Below are 26,657 nucleotides of genomic sequence, written 5' to 3'. Positions count from 1 at the left end.
GAAAGGGTTAAGGACAGTCGGTGTTGGGGTGCTCCCCAAAGGACAACTTGCCCCCAAGGCTGCAGCACGAAGACCCAGTGCAATCTTGCCTCCTAGTTTGGGAGTCACAGTCCTTCACAAAAGACTGGACCGAAAATGAACTCCCATTGCAGCAAAGATGCCATTGATCATACATCAACACCACCGTCAGTAATGATATCACTGTTACTGTCATTGAACTGTATTTATTTCAATACATCATACATGCTGCTCGGAGTCTACAAAATAAGGTGTATTGTTACTGATCATTTTGCAGCAAACTTGAAGCAAGCAAGCAGATGTTAAAGATCAACATAGAGGTCAAAGGTCAACACAGAGGTCAAAGACCAACTTAAAAGGTCAAAGATCAACACAGAGGTCACAGACTGATGTTTAAAATCAAATGTCAACATAGAGGTCAAAAACCAACTTAAGGGGTCAAAGACCAACTTAGAAGTCAAAGGTCAAGGTAGAGGACAAAGGTCAAGGTACCTCATGGCTGGCTCAGCCTCCACACCTTCCTGCTTGGGTCGGGGGGGAGCAGGGCGTGCGCTGGGGGGTCTGGCCATTTTGCGTCTGTGTGGACCAGAAATAAACAAACCAAAATACGCAATACCTTTTTTCCCCCAGCATTTTCAGCATTGAGTTCTTATTGCGCAATAACAGTAATAACAATTTTATAATTATTCTTTTAAACAAAAAAGAAGAAAATAATAATAATCATAATAATAATAATAACAGAAATAATAACATTTATAATAACATTGTTAACATCATTATCTTCTTTTTTTTTTTTTTTTTACTCATTGACTATAATGTACGGTGATTATCACACCTCCCAGACACACTGCAAACACACTACATGCACACATACACACACACACAAAGCACACCACGGACACACACACACAGACATCCACACAGACATCCACACAAACACACACACCCCCTTCCTCCGTCCCCCACACACCACACACACAGACACACACCCACAGAGGAACTCACGCAGCAGTGACTTGAGGCGGCAGGTCGTTGGCCCCGATGCTGGGCTCCTGGCTCTCTCGCTGCTGGAACTCTTCATCGTCTGCAACACACACACAGCGCCCCCTGTTGGCATCACCCCACAACTCCTCCTCCTCCACCACCACCACCACCACTACCTTACGTCTGATATATACTGCTCTTTCTTGTGGTGTGTGTGTCTTTACTTGTGCTTTGATGAGAATTGATAACAATCACAAACAAACCCCTTAACATTGTGTGTGTGTGTGTGCATGTGTGTGTGTGTCTGTATGTGTGTGTGTGTGTGTGTGTGTGTGTGTGTGTGTATGTGAGAGAGAGAGAGAGTGTGTGTGTGTGTGCACGTGTGTGAGAGAGAGAGATACGGATACGGATACGGATATGGACGTTTTATTCATTATAGGCCATGGCCCCTCATGAAGGGGTGGTGTAAACAAACATTACAGAGGTAATATATTCAGATATGTAACATAACACAGTTGTAACCTGAAAATGAGAAAAACAGTCATTATCTGCATTTAGTCTTATTCACACATAATAACAAAAAAGCGGAAAACTAGCACACACTCAACTGCATATTGTATTTCTAATCTTTAAGGCTTTATACAAGTAAATTGCTAGCTGTTTATTAACATGTTCCTTAGTGGATGACATAAGCAAATACAGTCTGAACAAGGAGGGTTGCCTATGAAATTTTGAAGGTATCAGCTGATTTCTGAGATCACTGAACACAGGACAACAAAGTACAAAGTGGAGTTCACTCTCTGTTGCACTTTTACATAAAGGACAAATAAGGTCACTATCTTTATGTTGTCTGTAACGGTAATAATGCGTAAACAAATCAGAAATTCCAAATCTAAGCTTTGCCATGATACATTTTAAATGTCTATCCATATTCATAGCCAAATAAACTGGTATCGTATGTCTCAAATTAATCTGTCTATAAAAATCAAAACGATTACTATCTTGGATATGACTCGACCATTCCTGCCAACGACAGTCGATTAGTCTCGATCGAAGTGTACGTAGAAAGCCGCTTATATCCTCTACTCCTTGATTTAGCCACACATAAGCAAAGCCTAAATCATGCAGTTTTATTCTCACCTTTGACACCCAGTTAGTTCTACCTCTATTATCCAAATCATGTAACATGTTGTAGGCTTTCCTTGGCAATCTTACGTTTTCCATCCGCATTATTTTTAACCAATAAGAAATACATCTGATGATCGAATTCAAATATATCGGATATCGATTGGTTTCGTGAGAGAGAGAGAGAGAGAGAGAGAGAGAGTGTGTGTGTGTGTGTGTGTGTGTGTGTGTGTGTGTGTGTGTGTGTGTGAGTGTGTGTGCACGTGAGAGACAGAGAGTGTTTGTGTATGTGAGAGAGACAGAGAGAGAGAGAGAGAGAGAGAGAGAGAGAGAGTGTGTGTGTGTGTGCGTGTGCGTGTGTGTGTGAGAGATTGAAAACTGAAGGTATCCATGTGATATCTTCTCTTGTTTAAAAGAGAGACATTGAAACCTCAAGGTATCCAAGTGATATCTTCTCTTGTTTGAACTCCCAAGTCAATTACACACGTTAAAGATCCTGTAATCCATGTGAGCGTTCTGTGGGTTTTAGAAACAAGAACATACCCAGCATGCACACCTCTGAAAACAGAGTATGGCTGCCTGCATGGCGGGGAAAACAAACAAAACAGTCATAAAGGTAAAATGTCACATGTCTGAGTATGGGTGTGTATGCGTGACTGAAACCTGACTGTATGACACAGGAAACAAGCGATGAGCGCCCAATGGCAGCCGCCAGTCGGCTCTACACCGGGTTGGCAGCCTGCTGTGCAAATGACTCCATGTTGAGAAAGTGCTTAGAGCTTGGTCTCTGACAAAGGACAGGCACTATATAACTGTCCATATCATCATCACTATGTGTGTGTATCTTTCTTTCATTCAACATCTTTTCACAACGTGTGTATGTGTGTGTGTGTGTGTGAGAGAGAGAGAGAGAGAGAGAGTCGTTGAAGCCAACTGAATGACACAGGAAACACATGATGAGCGCCTAAAAAAGTCAACTGTCAGTCAGTTATACCCGGGTAGGCAGCCTGTTCCTTCTACACAGGCACATGTACACGTTTGTTACGCAAATGACTCTTGTGTTTGTAAAGCGCTTTGAGCTTGGTATCACTTTTTAAGGATCAATGGTAATGATAACAATAATAACAGTAACGATAATGAAAACCTCAACACCACACACGTGATCACACACACACACACACACACACACACACACACACACACACACACCACCACCACCACCACCACCACCACCACTCCTTCCTTCTGTCTCAAACAAAAGTCCAAAGTATTTTTCTCCAGGCCAGAACAGCACTTTGAGGTCATTGTACAGTTAGGCATCTGTTCTTTTTCTGTTTTTTGTATTGTACCGTATTACTCTTTTTGTCACAACAGATTTCTTAAGAGTGCCACCAATTTTTTTTCTGTCTGCAGTTTTATTTGCTTTCCTACTGAAGTGGATTCTTCTACAGAATTTCACCAGGGACAACCTTTTGTTGCCGTATGTTCATTTACGTGCACAAAGTGCATGCTGCACAATGGACCTCAGTTTATCGTCTCATCCAAATGACTAGCGTCTCCACCACTATTCAAGTTCTAGCGGTGGGGAAGAAAATACTGGCGACTGTGGGATTCGAACCAGTGCGCTCAGATTCTCTGGCTTCCTCGGCGGACGTGTTTCCACTAGGTAATGTAATGTAGTGTTGTGTATATGGATCAGTTTGCACACTTCAACGCCTCCTAGAAAGTGAGAACGGAACGTATTCCTTTCACTTTTGCAAAGGTAGCACGTTCACCCTCTTCGCCCTGTCATGTACCTGACAGCAACCTGAAGCACTGAGCAACACTGGAGTTCTTGTGTCCCTGGGTTCGAATCCTGGTCACAGCACCTGGTGGGTTAGGGGTGAAGATTTTTTTTCCTACCTCTCAGTCAAATGGATGTGCAGACCTGCTGGTGCCTGAACCCCCTTCGTGTGTATACACACGCAGAAGATCAGACACGCATGTTAAAGATCCTGTAATCCATGTTAGCGGTTGGTGGGTTAAGGAAACAAGAATATACCCAGCATACCTCCCCCCCTCCCCAAAAAATAGAGAATGGGGGAGTACAAACGGTCATAAATAGGAGTGAACTTTCCATTTACAGTGCAGGAACACAGAAGAAGAATTTTAGAGGAAAAAAAAATCCATTTTCAAATAAGAAGAATGTTAAAGACTGTGGACATTGCTGTGAAAAAGTTCTTACAGCCACAAATAACGCAGTCACAAGCTGCAAGGTCATTCTTTGTAATGAACAATCTATGTACACATAACACAGTCACAAGCTGCAAGGTCATTCTTTGTAATGAACAATCTATGTACACATAACGCAGTCACAAGGTGCAAGGTCATTCTTTGTAATGAACAATCTATGTACACATAACGCAGTTACAAGCTGCAAGGTCATTCTTTGTAATGAACAATCTATGTACACATAACACAGTCACAAGCTGCAAGGTCATTCTTTGTAATGAACAATCTATGTACACATAACACAGTCACAAGCTGCAAGGTCATTCTTTGTAATGAACAATCCATGTACACATCATATTTCTTTTCCTTCTTTCATTCAAGACGAGAACATTTAATCCACCACAAATTAAAAACACACACCAAGTAACACGAACATCATGAGGTAAACAGAAATAATGTGAGCAAAAATGCATCCTTAGCCAATGACCTAGCTGGGACAGAAACAGTCCTAACCATGACAGCAAAGATGAAATGACACATTAACATGGATGACAAAAAGAGAGGGAAGAACAGTCGTAATCACCAAACCAATAGCAACAGAAGATGGAAGGGGAACAGTTGTAATCACCAAACCAATACCATCAGAATATGGAAGAGGAACAGTTGTAATCACCAAACCAATACCAACAGAAGATGGAAGAGGAACAGTTGTAATCACCAAACCAATACCAACAGAAGATGGAAGAGGAACAGTTGTAATCACCAAACCAATACCAACAGAAGATGGAAGAGGAACAGTTGTAATCACCAAACCAATACCAACAGAAGATGGAAGAGGAACAGTTGTAATCACCAAACCAATACCAACAGAATATGGAAGAGGAACAGTAGTAATCACCAAACCAATACCAACAGAAGATGGAAGAGGAACAGTAGTAATCACCAAACCAATACCAACAGAAGATGGAAGAGGAACAGTAGTAATCACCAAACCAATACCAACAGAAGATGGAAGGGGAACAGTTGTAATCACCAAACCAATACCATCAGAATATGGAAGGGGAACAGTTGTAATCACCAAACCAATACCAACAGAAGATGGAAGGGGAACAGTTGTAATCACCAAACCAATACCAACAGAAGATGGAAGGGGAACAGTTGTAATCACCAAACCAATACCAACAGAAGATGGAAGGGGAACAGTTGTAATCACCAAACCAATACCAACACAAGAGAAGAAGAAGGAAGAAAAAGATGAGGCGGAGAAGAAAATAACCAAACAAAAATGGGCTGTCACCTCCCTGAAATACAACAGAGCTTACAGGTCAGGGTGTCAGTGAAGGGCTGTCACCTCAATGAGATAGGACAGAGCTTACAGGTCAGGATGTCAGTGAAGGGCTGTCACCTCACTGAGATCAGACACAGCTTACAGGTCAGGGTGTCAGTGAAGGGCTGTCACCTCAATGAGATACGACAGAGCTTACAGGTCAGGGTGTCAGTGAAGGGCTGTCACCTCAATGAGATACGACAGAGCTTACAGGTCAGGGTGTCAGTGAAGGGCTGTCACCTCAATGAGATACGACAGAGCTTACAGGTCAGGATGTCAGTGAAGGGCTGTCACCTCAATGAGATACGACAGAGCTTACAGGTCAGGATGTCAGTGAAGGGCAGTCACCTCACTGAGATCAGACACAGCTTACATGTCAGGATTTCAGTGAAGGGCTGTCACCTCACTGAGATCAGACACAGCTTACAGGTCAGGATGTCAGTGAAGGGCTGTCACCTCACTGAGATCAGACACAGCTTACAGGTCAGGATGTCAGTGAAGGGCTGTCACCTCACTGAGATCAGACACAAATTACAGGTCAGGATGTCAGTGAAGGGCTGTCACCACAGTGAGATCAGACACAGTTTACATGTCAGGATGTCAGTGAAGGGCTGTCACCTCAGTGAGATCAGACACAGTTAACAGGTCAGGATGTCAGTGAAGGGCTGTCACCTCACTGAGATCAGACACAGTTTACAGGTCATGATGTCAGTGAAGGGCTGTCACCTCATTCAGATCAGACACAGCTTACAGGTCAGGATGTCAGTGAAGGGCTGTCACCTCCCTGAAATACGACAGAGCTTACAGGTCAGGATGTCAGTGAAGGGCTGTCACCTCAATGAGATCAGACACAGTTTACATGTCAGGATGTCAGTGAAGGGCTGTCACCTCACTGAGATCAGACACAGCTTACAGGTCAGGATGTCAGTGAAGGGCAGTCACCTCACTGAGATCAGACAGAGCTTACAGGTCAGGATGTCAGTGAAGTGCTGTCACTTCACTGAGATCAGACACAGCTTACAGGTCAGGATGTCAGTGAAGGGCAGTCACCTCACTGAGATCAGACACAGCTTACAGGTCAGGATGTCAGTGAAGGGCTGTCACCTCACTGAGATCACAGACAGAGCTTACAGGTCAGGATGTCAGTGAAGGGCAGTCACCTCACTGAGATCAGACACAGCTTACAGGTCAGGATGTCAGTGAAGGGCAGTCACTTCACTGAGATCACAGACACAGCTTACAGGTCAGGATGTCAGTGAAGGGCTGTCACCTCACTGAGATCAGACACAGCTTACAGGTCAGGATGTCAGTGAAGGGCTGTCACCTCAATGAGATACGACAGAGCTTACAGGTCAGGATGTCAGTGAAGGGCAGTCACCTCACTGAGATCAGACACAGCTTACAGGTCAGGATGTCAGTGAAGGGCTGTCACCTCACTGAGATCAGACACAGCTTACAGGTCAGGATGTCAGTGAAGGACTGTCACTTCACTGAGATCAGACACAGCTTACATGTCAGGATGTCAGTGAAGGGCTGTCACTTCACTGAGATCAGACACAGCTTACAGGTCAGGATGTCAGTGAAGGGCTGTCACCTCAGTGAGATCAGACACAGTTAACAGGTCAGGATGTCAGTGAAGGGCTGTCACCTCACTGAGATCAGACACAGCTTACAGGTCAGGATGTCAGTGAAGGGCTGTCACCTCACTGAGATCAGACACAGCTTACAGGTCAGGATGTCAGTGAAGGGCTGTCACCTCAATGAGATACGACAGAGCTTACAGGTCAGGATGTCAGTGAAGGGCTGTCACCTCACTGAGATCAGACACAGCGTACAGGTCAGGATGTCAGTGAAGGGCTGTCACCTCACTGAGATCAGACACAGCTTACAGGTCAGGATGTCAGTGAAGGGCTGTCACCTCAATGAGATCAGACACAGTTTACATGTCAGGATGTCAGTGAAGGGCTGTCACCTCACTGAGATCAGACACAGCTTACAGGTCAGGATGTCAGTGAAGGGCTGTCACCACAGTGAGATCATACACAGTTTACATGTCAGGATGTCAGTGAAGGGCTGTCACCTCACTGAGATCAGACACAGTTAACAGGTCAGGATGTCAGTGAAGGGCTGTCACCTCACTGAGATCAGACACAGTTTACAGGTCATGATGTCAGTGAAGGGCTGTCACCTCATTCAGATCAGACACAGCTTACAGGTCAGGATGTCAGTGAAGGGCTGTCACCTCCCTGAAATACGACAGAGCTTACAGGTCAGGATGTCAGTGAAGGGCTGTCACCTCAATGAGATCAGACACAGCTTACAGTTCAGGATGTCAGTGAAGGGCTGTCACCTCACTGAGATCAGACACAGCTTACAGGTCAGGATGTCAGTGAAGGGCTGTCACTTCACTGAGATCAGACACAGCTTACATGTCAGGATGTCAGTGAAGGGCTGTCACTTCACTGAGATCAGACACAGCTTACAGGTCAGGATGTCAGTGAAGGGCTGTCACCTCAGTGAGATCAGACACAGTTAACAGGTCAGGATGTCAGTGAAGGGCAGTCACCTCACTGAGATCAGACACAGCTTACAGGTCAGGATGTCAGTGAAGGGCTGTCACCTCAATGAGATACGACAGAGCTTACAGGTCAGGATGTCAGTGAAGGGCTGTCACCTCACTGAGATCAGACACAGCTTACAGGTCAGGATGTCAGTGAAGGGCTGTCACCTCACTGAGATCAGACACAGCTTACAGGTCAGGATGTCAGTGAAGGGCTGTCACCTCAATGAGATCAGACACAGTTTACATGTCAGGATGTCAGTGAAGGGCTGTCACCTCACTGAGATCAGACACAGCTTACAGGTCAGGATGTCAGTGAAGGGCTGTCACCACAGTGAGATCAGACACAGTTTACATGTCAGGATGTCAGTGAAGGGCTGTCACCTCACTGAGATCAGACACAGTTAACAGGTCAGGATGTCAGTGAAGGGCTGTCACCTCACTGAGATCAGACACAGTTTACAGGTCATGATGTCAGTGAAGGGCTGTCACCTCATTCAGATCAGACACAGCTTACAGGTCAGGATTTCAGTGAAGGGCTGTCACCTCCCTGAAATACGACAGAGCTTACAGGTCAGGATGTCAGTGAAGGGCTGTCACCTCAATGAGATCAGACACAGCTTACAGTTCAGGATGTCAGTGAAGGGCTGTCACCTCACTGAGATCAGACACAGCTTACAGGTCAGGATGTCAGTGAAGGGCTGTCACCACAGTGAGATCAGACACAGTTTACATGTCAGGATGTCAGTGAAGGGCTGTCACCTCACTGAGATCAGACACAGCTTACAGGTCAGGATGTCAGTGAAGGGCTGTCACCTCACTGAGATCAGACACAGCTTACAGGTCAGGATGTCAGTGAAGGGCTGTCACCTCAGTGAGATCAGACACAGCTTACAGGTCAGGATGTCAGTGAAGTGCTGTCACTTCACTGAGATCAGACACAGTTTACAGGTCAGGATGTCAGTGAAGGGCAGTCACCTCACTGAGATCAGACACAGCTTACAGGTCAGGATGTCAGTGAAGGGCTGTCACCTCAATGAGATCAGACACAGTTTACATGTCAGGATGTCAGTGAAGGGCTGTCACCTCACTGAGATCAGACACAGCTTACAGGTCAGGATGTCAGTGAAGGGCTGTCACCTCATTCAGATCAGACACAGCTTACAGGTCAGGATGTCAGTGAAGGGCTGTCACCTCCCTGAAATACGACAGAGCTTACAGGTCAGGATGTCAGTGAAGGGCTGTCACCTCAATGAGATCAGACACAGCTTACAGTTCAGGATGTCAGTGAAGGGCTGTCACCTCACTGAGATCAGACACAGCTTACAGGTCAGGATGTCAGTGAAGGGCTGTCACCACAGTGAGATCAGACACAGTTTACATGTCAGGATGTCAGTGAAGGGCTGTCACCTCACTGAGATCAGACACAGCTTACAGGTCAGGATGTCAGTGAAGGGCAGTCACCTCACTGAGATCAGACAGAGCTTACAGGTCAGGATGTCAGTGAAGTGCTGTCACTTCACTGAGATCAGACACAGCTTACAGGTCAGGATGTCAGTGAAGGGCAGTCACCTCACTGAGATCAGACACAGCTTACAGGTCAGGATGTCAGTGAAGGGCTGTCACCTCACTGAGATCACAGACAGAGCTTACAGGTCAGGATGTCAGTGAAGGGCAGTCACCTCACTGAGATCAGACACAGCTTACAGGTCAGGATGTCAGTGAAGGGCTGTCACTTCACTGAGATCACAGACACAGCTTACAGGTCAGGATGTCAGTGAAGGGCTGTCACCTCACTGAGATCAGACACAGTTAACAGGTCAGGATGTCAGTGAAGGGCTGTCACCTCAATGAGATACGACAGAGCTTACAGGTCAGGATGTCAGTGAAGGGCAGTCACCTCACTGAGATCAGACACAGCTTACAGGTCAGGATGTCAGTGAAGGGCTGTCACTTCACTGAGATCAGACACAGCTTACATGTCAGGATGTCAGTGAAGGGCTGTCACTTCACTGAGATCAGACACAGCTTACAGGTCAGGATGTCAGTGAAGGGCTGTCACCTCAGTGAGATCAGACACAGTTAACAGGTCAGGATGTCAGTGAAGGGCTGTCACCTCACTGAGATCAGACACAGCTTACAGGTCAGGATGTCAGTGAAGGGCTGTCACCTCACTGAGATCAGACACAGCTTACAGGTCAGGATGTCAGTGAAGGGCTGTCACCTCAATGAGATACGACAGAGCTTACAGGTCAGGATGTCAGTGAAGGGCTGTCACCTCACTGAGATCAGACACAGCGTACAGGTCAGGATGTCAGTGAAGGGCTGTCACCTCACTGAGATCAGACACAGCTTACAGGTCAGGATGTCAGTGAAGGGCTGTCACCTCAATGAGATCAGACACAGTTTACATGTCAGGATGTCAGTGAAGGGCTGTCACCTCACTGAGATCAGACACAGCTTACAGGTCAGGATGTCAGTGAAGGGCTGTCACCACAGTGAGATCAGACACAGTTTACATGTCAGGATGTCAGTGAAGGGCTGTCACCTCAGTGAGATCAGACACAGTTAACAGGTCAGGATGTCAGTGAAGGGCTGTCACCTCACTGAGATCAGACACAGTTTACAGGTCATGATGTCAGTGAAGGGCTGTCACCTCATTCAGATCAGACACAGCTTACAGGTCAGGATGTCAGTGAAGGGCTGTCACCTCCCTGAAATACGACAGAGCTTACAGGTCAGGATGTCAGTGAAGGGCTGTCACCTCAATGAGATCAGACACAGCTTACAGTTCAGGATGTCAGTGAAGGGCTGTCACCTCACTGAGATCAGACACAGCTTACATGTCAGGATGTCAGTGAAGGGCTGTCACCTCAGTGAGATCAGACACAGCTTACAGGTCAGGATGTCAGTGAAGGGCAGTCACCTCACTGAGATCAGACACAGCTTACAGGTCAGGATGTCAGTGAAGGGCTGTCACCTCAATGAGATACGACAGAGCTTACAGGTCAGGATGTCAGTGAAGGGCTGTCACCTCACTGAGATCAGACACAGCTTACAGGTCAGGATGTCAGTGAAGGGCTGTCACCTCACTGAGATCAGACACAGCTTACAGGTCAGGATGTCAGTGAAGGGCTGTCACCTCAATGAGATCAGACACAGTTTACATGTCAGGATGTCAGTGAAGGGCTGTCACCTCACTGAGATCAGACACAGCTTACAGGTCAGGATGTCAGTGAAGGGCTGTCACCTCAGTGAGATCAGACACAGTTTACATGTCAGGATGTCAGTGAAGGGCTGTCACCTCAGTGAGATCAGACACAGCTTACAGGTCAGGATGTCAGTGAAGGGCTGTCACCTCACTGAGATCACACACAGCTTACAGGTCAGGATGTCAGTGAAGGGCAGTCACCTCACTGAGATCAGACACAGTTAACAGGTCAGGATGTCAGTGAAGGGCTGTCACCTCACTGAGATCAGACACAGTTTACAGGTCATGATGTCAGTGAAGGGCTGTCACCTCATTCAGATCAGACACAGCTTACAGGTCAGGATTTCAGTGAAGGGCTGTCACCTCCCTGAAATACGACAGAGCTTACAGGTCAGGATGTCAGTGAAGGGCTGTCACCTCAATGAGATCAGACACAGCTTACAGTTCAGGATGTCAGTGAAGGGCTGTCACCTCACTGAGATCAGACACAGCTTACAGGTCAGGATGTCAGTGAAGGGCTGTCACCACAGTGAGATCAGACACAGTTTACATGTCAGGATGTCAGTGAAGGGCTGTCACCTCAGTGAGATCAGACACAGCTTACATGTCAGGATGTCAGTGAAGGGCTGTCACCTCACTGAGATCACAGACAGAGCTTACAGGTCAGGATGTCAGTGAAGGGCTGTCACCTCACTGAGATCAGACACAGCTTACAGGTAAGGATGTCAGTGAAGGGCTGTCACCTCACTGAGATCACAGACAGAGCTTACAGGTCAGGATGTCAGTGAAGGGCTGTCACCTCAGTGAGATCAGACACAGCTTACAGGTCAGGATGTCAGTGAAGGGCTGTCACTTCACTGAGATCAGACACAGCTTACAGGTCAGGATGTCAGTGAAGGGCAGTCACCTCACTGAGATCAGACACAGCTTACAGGTCAGGATGTCAGTGAAGGGCTGTCACTTCACTGAGATCAGACACAGCTTACATGTCAGGATGTCAGTTAAGGGCTGTCACTTCACTGAGATCAGACACAGCTTACAGGTCAGGATGTCAGTGAAGGGCTGTCACCTCAGTGAGATCAGACACAGCTTACAGGTCAGGATGTCAGTGAAGGGCTGTCACCTCACTGAGATCAGACACAGCTTACAGGTCAGGATGTCAGTGAAGGGCTGTGATTATTCCTCGTAAATAAACTCAGCGTGCTAATGGTTCTGATGAGAAGAAAATAGTAAATGACACACATCGTTGAAACATCCAGAAATGTGTGTATCATTATCAATGCAGTAGAGGAAGAGAAGGGGAAAAGGAAAAGAAATGAAAAACACAATGACAGACTATGATAACAAGTATATAAATAAAACCAAAACAAATCAGGGAGAAAGAAAAAACAGAAAGAAATCAGACACAGTGAGATGAGAATGAAATGTACAAGTCCTGATTATTATCATTTATCATTATGATTATGATTTTTTTTTTTTAAAGAAGGGATCAGTACAATCTGACTTCAGATCCATGAACAATGTTACCATAACAACCGTCACCAACGATAACAGATGAAAACAGCACACATCACAGGTCACTGATTAAATTACGACAGAAAACCCTCCACCAAAAATGAGACAGAAAAATCTTTACCACGCAATTCAGACAACAACAACAACAAAAAACAACAACTTTTACACAGTTTAGGGAAAAACCTTTTCCACACATGCAAACACACAAACACACAAAAACAACCCTCCACCAGAAATTAGCTAAACAAATCCAACACATCCAAACCTGCAAACCCTCAAACACACACAAACACACACACAACACACACACACACACACACACACACACCACCCCCAAAACCTAACCAAAGCAACCAACACCCCAGCTTTTACACCACCATCAACGGACCAAACACCTGAAACTCTCAGCAACGCAAAAAAAGAGGTTAATGATAAAACGAAGGGAAAAAAAAAAGTTAAGGAAAGATACAGAACAAAGGTAAAAATGAAACACACACACAAAAAAAAACCCCAGCTCACACACAGGCCAAACCAAACACACACACACACACACACACACACAGAAGCGCAGAGAGGCAAGACGGCAGAAGACTTACCATCGTCGGGAGCCTCACGGCCTGTGGAGAGCAGAAACAGAGCAAGCGGCATTAGTGCACCCGGTGACGACACACTGCAGTGACGTCACCCAAACCACACAGCACTGCACGCCAACGCACCGTGTACTTGACATGTCACTGGTGTGCTCGCAACACGCCAACGCACTGTGTACGTGCCATGTCACTGGTGTGACTATTGTGAGCCTGACGTGTCATTGGTGTGACAAGTGACATTTTCTATGAGTGAATAGTGACATGTTCATGTGACTAGGGACATGTCTGTGTAACTAGTGATACGCTGTGTGACAACTGACATGTTTGTCTGACTAGTGATGTATTTTGTGACTAGTGACATGTTTGACTAATATGTTTGTGTGCCTAGTGACATGGTGTTTGTATGACTAGTGACATGGTGTTTGTGTGACTAGTGACATGGTGTTTGTGTGACTAGTGACATGTTGTTTGTGTGACTAGTGACATGTTTGTGTGACTGGCGACAGGGTGTTTGTGTGACTAGTGACATGTTTGTGTGACTAGTGACATGATGTTTGTGTGACTAGAGACATGTTTGTGTGACTGGTGACATGTTGTTTGTGTGACTGGTGACATGTTGTTTGTGTGACTAGTGACCTGTTTGTGTGACTAGTGACATGTTGTTTGTGTGACAAGTGACATGTTTGTGTGACTGGTGACATGTTGTTTGTGTGACTAGTGACATGGTGTTTGTGTGACTAGTGACATGGTGTTTGTGTGACTAGTGACATGTTTGTGTGACGAGTGACATGTTGTTTGTGTGACTAGTGACATGTTTGTGTGACTAGTGACATGGTGTTTGTGTGACTAGTGACATGTTTGTGTGACTAGTGACATGGTGTTTGTGTGACTAGTGACATGTTTGTGTGACTAGTCACATGGTGTTTGTATGACTAGTGACATGTTTGTGTGACTAGTGACATGGTGTTTGTGTAACTAGTGACCTGTTTGTGTGACTAGTGACATGGTGTTTGTGTAACTAGTGACATGTTTGTGTGACTAGTGACATGGTGTTTGTGTGACTAGTGACATGTTTGTGTGACTAGTGACATGGTGTTTGTGTGACTAGTGACATGTTTGTGTGACTAGTGACATGTTTGTGTGACTAGTGACATGGTGTTTGTGTGACTAGTGACATGGTGTATGTGTGACCAGTGACATGTTTGTGTGACCAGTGACATGTCTGTGTGACTAGTGACATTGTGTTTGTGTGACTAGTGACATGTTTGTGTGACTAGTGACATGGTGTTTGTGTGACTGGTGACATGTTGTTTGTGTGACTAGTGACATGGTGTTTGTGTGACTAGTGACATGGTGTTTGTGTGACTAGTGGCATGGTGTTTGTGTGACTAGTGACATGGTGTTTGTGTGACTAGTGACATGATGTTTGTGTGACAAGTGGCATGTTGTTTGACTAGTGACATGTTTGTGTGACTAGTAACATGTTTGTGTGACTAGTGACATGGTGTTTGTGTGACTAGTGACAAGGTGTTTGTGTGACTAGTGACATGATGTTTGTGTGACAAGTGACATGATGTTTGACTAGTGACATGTTTGTGTGACTAGTGACATGGTGTTTGTGGGACTCGTGACATGGTGTGACTAGTGACATGGTGTTTGTGTGACTAATGACATGATGTTTGTGTGACTAGTGACATGGTGTTTGTGGGACTAGTATACACAATCAACTCCAACTCCCTAGTCTTTTCCATTCCCTTTTTTCCCTTAACACTATTCCCTTTTTTCCCCTAACACCATTCCCTTTTTTCCCCTTAACACTATTCCCTTTTTTCCCTAACACCATTCCCTTTTTTCCCCTTAACACTATTCCCTTTTTTCTTCCCCTTAACACTATTCCCTTTTTTCTTCCCCTTAACACTATTCCCTTTTTTCCACTATTTCCTTTTTTCCCCTTAACACTATTCCCTTTTTTCCCCTTAACACTATTCCCTTTTTTCCCATTAACAAATATCAATCCAAAAGAAAAAGTCGATAACAACAATTTCAACCAATGCTGAAATCCGACACAAAGATTGCGAGAAGGAATCTCAAACCACCGTAAACCGTTCAATCCTTTTGTCCCCTAACATCGCTGACTTTGTGACCAATCTCAAGTCTCCCTATTTATTCACTCTGCTCCACCCAAACCCTTTCTTTCCACTTTTATTTCACGTTTCTCCCAACCACTCTGCCCCAGAATAACAGAACCCTCGACAGTTTGATTATCTGTCAATTACATGGCTGTTTGTTTGCTTTTTTTGTTTGTTTTTGTTTTGTTTTTTTGGGGGGGGGGTAGCACTGGTTTTCAAATGCACACATCTAAAAAACAATGGGGTCCTGATTTCAAGTCTTGCTTCATGTTAGTACAAAAGAATTTTTAAAATGCATAATCTAAAGCTGTAAGCAATCTAGATGTTTCGTAATAATCATTATAAAGTTATGGAAAAGAATGGGTTGGTTGTTTTTTTTCAATCAGCCTGAGCTTACTAACAGAATCAGTGAATGAAAAAAAAAAAAAGGGAAAAGCTGAAAATGCACACACACGGGCTACGTTCAGTATGGTCTGTAAAGCAAGAAAACACAATAATTTTCCACTATGACTGCTTATAAAGTGCAAACAGTCTGATCCAATAGAACTACACACACACACACACACACACACAGTAATAATTCACAAAGTCCTCCCAAGAACCCAGTGTAGCAGAAAACATTACTACAGTGACCATGACATCTACAATACCCCCTTCCCATCAATCTTTTCAACTGATTACACACACCATACTGACAGCACAAAACATGACTGTGTGGCCCTGGGACTATCATCTACACTATCCCATTCCCAATTAGCTTGGATTAGACACATTACGCCAACAGCACAAAACATAACTCAGTGAACTGACATCTACTGACATCTACACTACCCCCTTTCCCAACAATCTGGACTGCTTATACACATTACACTGACAGCAGAAAACATTTCATAACCCTGATGCTGACATCTTCACTACCCACTTCCCAATATTTGATGAAACACATTACACTGACATTAGTGACAGCAGAAAACATGACCTCACAACCCTGATGCTGACATCTTCACTACCCACTTCCCAATATTTGATGAAACACATTACACTGACATTAGTGACAGCAGAAAACATGACCTCATAACCCTGATGCTGACATCTTCACTACCCACTTCCCAATATTTGATGAAACACATTACACTGACATTAGTGACAGCAGAAAACATGACCTCATAACCCTAATGCTGACATCTTCACTACCCACTTCCCAATATTTGATGAAACACATTACACTGACATTAGTGACAGCAGAAAACATGACTTCATAACCCTGATGCTGACATCTTCACTACCCTCTTCCCAATATTTGATGAAACACATTACACTGACATTAGTGACAGCAGAAAACATGACCTCATAACCCTGATGCTGACATCTTCACTACCCACTTCCCAATATTTGATGAAACGCAATACACCGACAGCAGAAAACATGACCTCGTAACCCTAATACTAACATCTACACTACCCCCTTTCCAATACTATTTGATGAAACACATTACTCTGACAGCCGAAAATATGACTTCATAACCCTAAAGCCAACATCTACACTACCCCCCTGCACACATTCTACTGACAGCAGACCACCGAGGACGTCAACACACAGAGAGATGGGCTGTAGGTAAGGTCTGCCATGGGGGGTGTGGGGGAGGGGAGGAGGGGAGAGGAGGAGGGGGGAAGGGAGAGGGGGAAAGGGAAGCCAGAGGAACAGTACCAGGATCTACAGGGGAAATGATAAACATGGGAACGGGAAGAAAACAAAAACAAAAACCAAAAAAACCCCACTTCCACACAGCATCTTTTCACAGTTTGCCATTTTTCTCACTGTGGATTTTCAAAGGGACTGATACATGCTAGAATCTTGCTAAGTATCTTTCTTTTCTTTCCTTTTTAGATATTTTTTCATTTTTTATCTTTTATTTTTGGAAGTTTAACTTTTGTATTTAGCATTAACTGTAAAATATGAAAGAATATACTATCCACTGAAAACATGATACCAAAGCATAGACGCCTACCAATCTACGCCCCAACTCACATACAAACACACGCACCCCTATGTATATCTATGTTTACATACCAAGGCACAAATACATCATTTTTCCATGTCAGTGGACCTGAAGATTTTTCCATTGCTCCAATTGTAATATCCTCGAACGCTTTGCAAAAATGTGTATAAAGATGGCACACTAACTGCCTTGACTAAAGCTGAATATAAAAAAAACAAAACAACATATAGTGATATACATATATGTAATTTCTTACAATGATAAAAAGTAACACTACATGTTCTGTGACTTTTCATCAAACGGTGTCACAAAACGCACAAAGCATCACACACCGTGGAATGAAACCTCTACACAACAACGATGGGTACACACACACACACACACACACTCACACGCATATGCACAGACAAACAGACACACAGTCACACACTGACCTTGGCGACGTCTCCTTGACCCTTTGGCGGATGTAGGTCGCTGAAGTCGAGACGGAGTCTCCTGGACAACACAACAACATGATAAAAAAACAACAAAACAACAAAACATAGAGAGATAGAGAGAGACAGCGACAGGGAGATAAACAGAGACAGGGAGATAGAGAGAGACAGAGACAGGGAGATAGAGACAGGGAGATAGAGACAACGAGAGATTGATAGAGACAGCGACAGGGAGACAGAGAGAGACAGAGACAGGGAGATAGAGAGAGACAGCGACAGGGAGATAGAGAGATACAGAGACAGGGAAATAGAGAGAAACAGAGACAGGGAGACAGAGAGAAACAGGGAGATAGAGACAAAGAGAGATTGAGAGAGACAGCGACAGGGAGATAGAGAGAGACAGGGACAGGGAGATAGGGAGAGACAGGGAGATAGAGACAAAGAGAGATTGAGAGAGACAGCGACAGGGAGATAGAGAGAGACAGAGACAGGGAGATAGAGACAAAGTGGGATTGAGAGAGACAGCGACAGGGAGATAGAGAGAGACAGGGAGATAGAGACAAAGAGAGATTGAGAGAGACAGCGACAGGGAGACAGAGAGAGACAGACAAAGAGAGACAGAGAAAGACAGCAACAAAGACAGAGAGAGAGAGAGAGAAGGCAGAAAGAGATGCAGAAGAAGGGCCCCCACCTGCGAATCCTTTTCACCGTTACGCTCCGGGGATTCATTCTCCTTCTCCTCCACCTCCTTCTGCAAAACAAAAACACACACAAAAAAAAACAGTCATAAACAATTCCTCCAGTCAATCAACAACCATACAGGCTAACAATCATTCAGGCTAACAATCATACAGGCTAAAGCTAATCACCAAAGTTACAATAAAAAAAAAAAGCACAAACAAACCAAAATGATCTTTTTTCTTTTTTTAATAATCAAACAAAATTTTTAAGAATCACTAAGAAATTACTCCAATCAACAGCCACACGGACTAAAGCTAATCACTAAAGTTCCACCCACCAAAAACAAAAACCCAAACCCCCAAAAAACAACCAAAAAATCCAAAATAATAAAAGATTTCACAAAAGAACAAGAAAAACAAAGAAAAGGCACAAGTCGAGACAGACAGACAAACAGAACAACGGAGAAGAGAACAGACAGAAAGACAAAGAGAAAGACAGAACAAATCAAGAAACAGGAAGGAAGGATGGACAGATGAACGGAGAAAAAAAAAAAACCCACAAAAATACACACACACAAAAAAACACAGCAACAACACTGAGAAAAGGAAGGGGGAAAAAAAAGAAGAGGAAAAAAAAAAGGCTGAAAGACAGACAAAAAGAGACATAGATTTCATTGCACCAACGTTTAAAGACGTAGCAAACTGCTGTGGAGTTGTTCAACCTTACACACCCCTGCATATTACCGAAGACGAAAACACTCCAACAAGGCAACAAGTGAATGAAAATGGAAGTGAGGGGGAAGGAGGAGGACTGGCCTTCAGATAATAACTACATAATTATTGACATCAACTTCAACTTGAAGAAAGGATGATGCTCCATTCAGAACAGTTTGGGAATAAACCATTCTGGACACACACACACACACACACACACACACACACACAGAGGCACGTGCACACACACACACACACACACACACAGAGGCACGTGCACACACACACACACACACACACACACCGTGCACACGCACACACACACACCACACACACCCACACACACACATACACCACACACACACACACATCATTTACGTCAATACCATGTACCAAAAAACAACAACATACGTTAACATAAAACAAAATTTCAACTTTCCTCATATCCCACATGCATGCACAATGATCACATGCAGGCGCAAACACCCAAAGAATCAACTCACTAACACATCAAACATCTCAGTCCGATCCAACATCAGCACGTCTGTCAGTCAGAAACTGACATCACATGACGCCAGACAAGAACACAGATTCCATGTGAGGTCTGGGGGTGAGCATTACCAAACTGGGGCAACAACAGAACACATCATGCTTGGCAAACCACAAAACACCAACACATTTCCACCAGGTATCGCTGTCTTGGACAATCAGACAGGTCCTCATTTAAGCACTCAGGATCAGCAGCCATGCATAAAGACATGCACCACTGTCTGGAACCAACACAGTCTGTCCACACAACAACAAACAAAACAACAATGCCAACATCCTTCAAGGACGATCACCGACCTCACCTACCCACCAGCCAATCGTTTCAAACAAAAAACACATGCACAACACCCAACAACAAACCCAACAAAACGAAAATCCTGTGTTGTCCAATCAGAGCCAACAACACAGCTGCAGCATGTGGGCCCAAAGCATCATGCAGACCCAGGTATGGCCCCCCCCCCCACCCCAACTCCCCCTTCCCTCCCTCCCCCCCCCCCCCCACCTCCACCTCCACCTCCATTGGCAGGTTGTAGCAGCTCCGGCTGGCTTTGGCTGATGCCTCTCTTCTCATCCCCTCCTCCTTCTGTGCTCCTCCTCCATCCTCCCCCCTGCCCCCCTCCCTCCCCTTCACAGTGCTGTCGGTAAACTTCACCACTGACGGTGGCGGTGGTGGTGCCGGTGGTGGCTGTGCCAGTGCAGACGTCTTCTTGGCGGGAAGGGAGAAGGTTTCGTTGGCGCTTCGCACAGCTGCTGGCCCAGAGCTGTGCTTTGCCATGCGTGGGTCACGCACCGTGGACTCTGGGAACAGGAGCTCCGGGTTCGAGTCTGGGTCATTGTCGTCATCATCGTCGTTGTCATCGTCATCAGATTCAGACGGAGAAGTGAGGTGTAGGGAGGAGTCACTGGCGGAAGAGATGGTCAGTTCGAAGTGAGCATCGGCGGCGGTGGGCTGACAGGAAGCGATGTCCTTGCCGCGGTCCTTCCGGCCTTGTGCCACTGCCGGCTGAAGCAGAGGTGCCGTGTTTTCACTGCTGACTGCTGTGGCCTTCACCCCCTCCCCACCCCCCTCCTTGCCCCACTGTGGCCTCTTCTCTGCAGGGGACGAAGTGTGGTCAGCGGCAGGGAGGGAGTGAGCGGCAGTGACGGTCTTACCCCCCCCTGATCTTCCCACCACCGGCTGTGGGAGGGACGACTTTTTGACCTCTGAGGTGGCGGCAGCGGCGGCTTTGGCTCTGGGCTGACCCCCCGGCTTCTGCCCCTCAACCTTCCTGCCGCCAGACTGCAGGAAACTGACGCTGCTGGCACCTCTGCCAACTGACGGGGATTTGCCGCCTGGCTTGGGGCCGGAGGAGGGGAGGGAGGAGTGTGGGGAGGAGGTGGGGGCAGCTCCCGCCTTCCTCGCTCCCCCCTTGCCCCTGGCGGAGGGCACAGGCAGCCTGGTGGTGGTCTTCCTGCCCACCTCCAGGGCCGAGGACGAGGCCTGTTTGGTGACGGGGGCAGGGGGCGAGCGGCGGGGGGGTGCATCTCGGTGCTTGCGCTGACGTCCCTGCAGGCGGTCTGAGCTGGGGGAGGGCAGGGTGGGGGGAGGGTGGTGGGGCTTGGAGGAGGAGGAGGGGGTGCCTTCAGCTGCTCTGGTGGGCTTGGCCGACAGGGCCGAGGGGCTGGCCGCAGACTGGATCCCCGCCTTGTCCACACCCCTGGTCGCCACTTTCCCCGCAGCGCCCCCCTTCCCCGCTCTGGGCTTTTCAGGACTTCTGGTGGTGGGTGGGGTGGAGACAGAGGGGCTGGAGGAGTTGGTTTTAGGGGTTCCCGCTGTCGGCCCCTGAAGAGAGGCAGTGGAGGAGGCGGAAGTTTTCATTGTCGCTGTCATCGCTGTCTTCCTGGAAGCAGAGCTGTCCCCCTTCTGCAGAGTGCCGGCTTTCCCAGGACTACCACTGTGCGCCACGCTTTGCTGTCTGTCCCCTTCAGGCTTCTGTCCGCTTCTGCTGATGCTGCTGCCGGCACCTGCACCAGGCTGAGTCTTCTTCGGTACCTCCGCACCCTTGGCGGTGTGGGTGGGGGCAGTGAGGGTGTGTGGGCGGGACGGGAGGGGGGCAGCCCCATTAGTGTGGCCCAGGGCGGTGTCAGAGGGGGTGGTGGAGGCACGGGGGGCAGAGGGGGGATCCTTGTCCTGGCCCGTCAGGTCAGCGGTCTGCTGTTAGTCGGCCACCAGTCACACCACACACCCACACCACACAACAACACACCCACACCACACACCACACCACACACCACACAACAACACACCCACACCACACACCACACCACACACCACACAACAACACACCCACACCACACACCACACCACACACACCACACACAAACACACCACACACAAACACAAACACACCAACGCGCCACAGTCACACACCACACACAAATACACCAACACACCACACACAAACACAAACACACCAACGCGCCACAGTCACACACCAACACACCACACACAAACACACCAACACACCACAGTCACACACCACACACAAATACACCAACACACCACACACAAACACAAACACACCAACACGCCACAGTCACACACCAACACACCACACACAAACACACCAACACGCCACAGTCACACACAAACACACCAACACGCCACAGTCACACACCACACACAAACACACCAACACGTCACAGTCACACACCACACACAAACACACCAACACGTCACAGTCACACATCACACACAAACACACCAACACGCCACAGTCACACACCACACACAAACACACCAACACGCCACAGTCACACACCACACACAAACACACCAACACGCCACAGTCACACACCACACACAAATACACCAACACACCACACACAAACACAAACACACCAACGCGCCACAGTCACACACCACACACAAACACACCAACACGCCACAGTCACACACCACACACAAACACACCAACATGTCACAGTCACACACCACACACCAACACACCACACACCAACACGCCAGTCACACACCACACACAAACACACCACAGCCACACACAACAGCCGCAGAGCACAGTCAGGCCACACACATCAACACACTCACCTGCGTCAACGTCATGCCAAACACACCACAGTCCTAAACGTCGACTCCATCACGCTCACACAGGTCAACATCAAAGCAGCACTCTCACACGTGTCAATGTCATGCCAACATGTGACATTTCTTCATCCACTCCAACACACTCACAGATCATCATTTCGCCAGTACCACACTCACAGATCATCATTTCGCCAGTACCACACTCACAGATCATCATTTCACCAGTACCACACTCACAGATCATCATTTCACCAGTACCACACTCATAGATCATCATTTCGCCGGTACCACACTCACAGATCATCATTTCGCCGGTACCACACTCACAGATCATCATTTCGCCAGTACCACACTCACAGATCATCATTTCGCCGGTACCACACTCACAGATCATCATTTCGCCAGTACCACACTCACAGATCATCATTTCACCAGTACCACACTCACAGATCATCATTTCGCCAGTACCACACTCACAGATCATCATTTCGCCAGTACCACACTCCTGCATCAACTCCAGAAGCACACTAGTTACCACAGTGCAGTGTTTCAGTTTCAGTTTCTCAAAGAGGCGTCACTGAGTTCAGACAAATCCATATACGCTACACCAGATGCCTGACAGCAGCCTAACCCAACACGCTTGTCAGGCCTTGAGTGCATGCTTATATATTTGTGTACCAATCAGAGTGGATTTCTTTTTACATAACTTTGCCAGAGGACAACACTTTTGTTGCCATGGGGTTTTTTTCAGTGCGCCAAGTGCGTGCTTCACACGGTACCTCACTTTATTGTCTCATCCGAAAGACTACATCCTCAGTTTGATTTTCCAGTCAAACTTGGGAGAAAGGGCGAGAGTGGGATTCGAACCCACACCCTCACAGACTCTCTGTTGGCAGCTGAGCGTCTTAACCACTCTGCCACCTTCCTACTCATGCAGTGCAGCGACCATTCCACACACACAACTGCAACAAACATCCAATACAGACTGGGGAATAACAACAACAAACCCTCAGAGAGGGATCTTGGAGCAAGTTGCGAACTCCAGAACAAGAGTTTGACAGGACATCCATCCCTCTTTCCAGCTCAGTCAGGAACCGCCGTGTTGACGACAACGCACTGTCCATGCAAAAATTTTATTAGCCAGACCTGTCAGTCCTGTTACTGTCAGTTACGGCGCATCAGTTCCATTTGGAAATATCTGTCCACCGATGCAACATCTGGACTTGTCATTTCTTTCATTCTCTCTCGCCTTGACTACTGTAACTCTCTACTGTCTGGTTTGCCTGTTTCATCCATTCAGTCCCTTCAGTGCATACAAAACCCTGCTGCCCGACTTGTCCTCAGAAAGAAAAGATCTGAGCACATCACTCCTCTTTTGCAATAAAGAATGAAATACAAGCTCAGCACTCTATGTTATGAGTTTATAAACAAGTCTGCCCCTTGCTATCTCTGTGGCAGCCTTCACCTCCACACCCCATCCAGCTCTCTACGATCAGCTTCAGATCCACTCTATTTTCGCATACCCAGTGTATTTCAAACACTCCACTGCTGGCCACTGTTCTTTCTCTGTCTCTGGACCTTGCTTAAGGAATGAACTTCCTCTTTCCCTTTATCAGGTCTCTGCACTCCACTCTTTCAAGTCTGGCCTTAAAACCCACCTCTTCACAAGATAGCCTCCCTTCCCTGCATCTTCCTTGTCTTCAGTTTGCCCAGTTTAGAGTTATGCATTCATGTGAATGACTGGTGTGAAAGTGCTTTGATTTGTCTCTGCACAAGATTCAGTGCTATACAAATACTAATTTTTATTATCATTATTATCATTTTCATATCCAGGCTGCAAAACCAGCGAAGAATTCAGTGCAGCCTACGCTTTTTCACACAACTGCATATGCAAGTACTTTTCACTATAGGCCCACTTGTGCAAACATATGGGTTCACCAATGCAAGTGTGCACACAAATCATCCCATTTCCATTAAATCTGAATGATTTTCTTAATGTGGATATCTGACTTCAACTGGTCTGATCAGTTTTTCAATGGAAAGAAAGATGATATTTCTATCAGTGCTTAATTGTGTTTTGTTTGGATGCACTAACAATTTTCTCAAGTCTACAGAATAAGTGTGGACTCTGGAAAATCCCCAACACTAAGATAATGTAGCAGCACTGAATTTGCTTACAGCAAAGAACTTTCTGAAGTCCATGGAGTTAGCCTGCACTTGAGAGAATGTTTCTGACGCAAAATGAACTTAGTGCTGCAAATGTCCCTCATGCAGCTCAGCCCAGATTTCACAACTGACACAACATCATTTCTGACACGTTCCATGACACAACATCATTTCTGACATGTTCCAATCCATGGCAACATCATTTCTGACATGTTCCATGTCACAACATCATTTCTGGCATGTTCCATGACACAACATCATTTCTGACATGTTCCATGACACAACATCATTTCTGACATGTTCCATGACACAACATCATTTCTGACATGTTCCATGACACACAAAACATATAACACAGCATAACATCTGACACACTGCATGACACACAAGTCAACAATGACTGGTGAGTGGAACACGTCTGTAACAACCAACACACACACAGAACGAAGGGTGAGTCTCAACGACGGGCGAGAGGCGTTCAAAAAACAAACACCATCAACAGGGAAAACAACAACAACAACAAAGAGCCTGCATCATCCACCCGCTGTGAAGCCTGCTGACGTGTTCCGCTGCTGACCACGGCTGTTTTGGTGGGTGGTGGAGGTGGGGGAGGAGGGGGTGGGTGATGCTGTTTACCCCCACCCCCCATCCTGCCCAGCTGCGTGGATCAGGATTAGAATGCACACCCTGAGGTTAGTTCACACAGACAAAACTAAACGAACAAAAAAAAGGTTTTTGAACATAAAAAACTACGTTCTATTCCCAAACAAAGTTGCACACACATGCTTTCTTAAGGTGACAAGTTTACAAATCAACATCATGATAAACTGATCAGATGATACAAACCAAGATCATGATAAACTGATCAGATGATACATGATAAACTGATCAGATGATACAAACCAAGATCATGATAAACTGATCTAAGATCATGATAAACTCATCTGATGATACAAACCAACATCATGATAAACTCATCCCCCTCCCAGTCAAAATGACTGAGTGAAGACGTTCAAGGAAGAATGAAAGAAAACAAGCAAACAAACACCCACCCATACCAACAACACACCCCCAACACACACACACGAAGTTTTATCTAAATTCCTGCCCCCACCCCCACTTAAAATCAGATAGTGAAGATGTTAAAGAAAGATATAAAACACACACACAGATGCACACACACAAAATTCTATCCATAATTATTCCTTGCCCCCCACCCCACCCCCCTGTCAAAATCACACAATGAAGATGTTAGAAAAAGAAAGAAAACATGCAAACACACACACACACACACTAACACACACACACACACAAAGAAATAAACACAAAAACACATACACACACAAAAAGATTTAACACA

General features: G+C 46.1%; 1 protein-coding gene across 4 annotated transcripts in view; it reads right to left on the bottom strand.

Moving 5' to 3' along the window:
* Positions 1-26,657, bottom strand: part of LOC143276708 (TRAF3-interacting protein 1-like) — a 56,793-nt gene that overhangs the window by 18,650 nt on the left and 11,486 nt on the right. For 3 of the 4 annotated variants that reach the window (XM_076581346.1, XM_076581348.1, XM_076581349.1), the window contains exons 7-11: positions 18,795-18,854; positions 18,104-18,164; positions 13,548-13,568; positions 1,024-1,102; positions 511-594 (exon numbers count right to left, since the gene is read on the bottom strand). In XM_076581346.1, coding sequence (XP_076437461.1) covers positions 511-594; positions 1,024-1,102; positions 13,548-13,568; positions 18,104-18,164; positions 18,795-18,854 — 305 coding nt within the window. The remainder of the gene's footprint in view (positions 1-510; positions 595-1,023; positions 1,103-13,547; positions 13,569-18,103; positions 18,165-18,794; positions 18,855-26,657) is intronic. The other variant, XM_076581350.1, reaches the window with a different exon arrangement.

This window comes from Babylonia areolata, chromosome 32 (assembly GCF_041734735.1).
Source record: "Babylonia areolata isolate BAREFJ2019XMU chromosome 32, ASM4173473v1, whole genome shotgun sequence".
Classification (NCBI taxonomy): domain Eukaryota; kingdom Metazoa; phylum Mollusca; class Gastropoda; order Neogastropoda; family Buccinidae; genus Babylonia; species Babylonia areolata.
The sequence above is the reverse complement of the archived record's forward strand: the minus strand, read 5'-3'. Positions and strand labels throughout refer to the sequence as shown.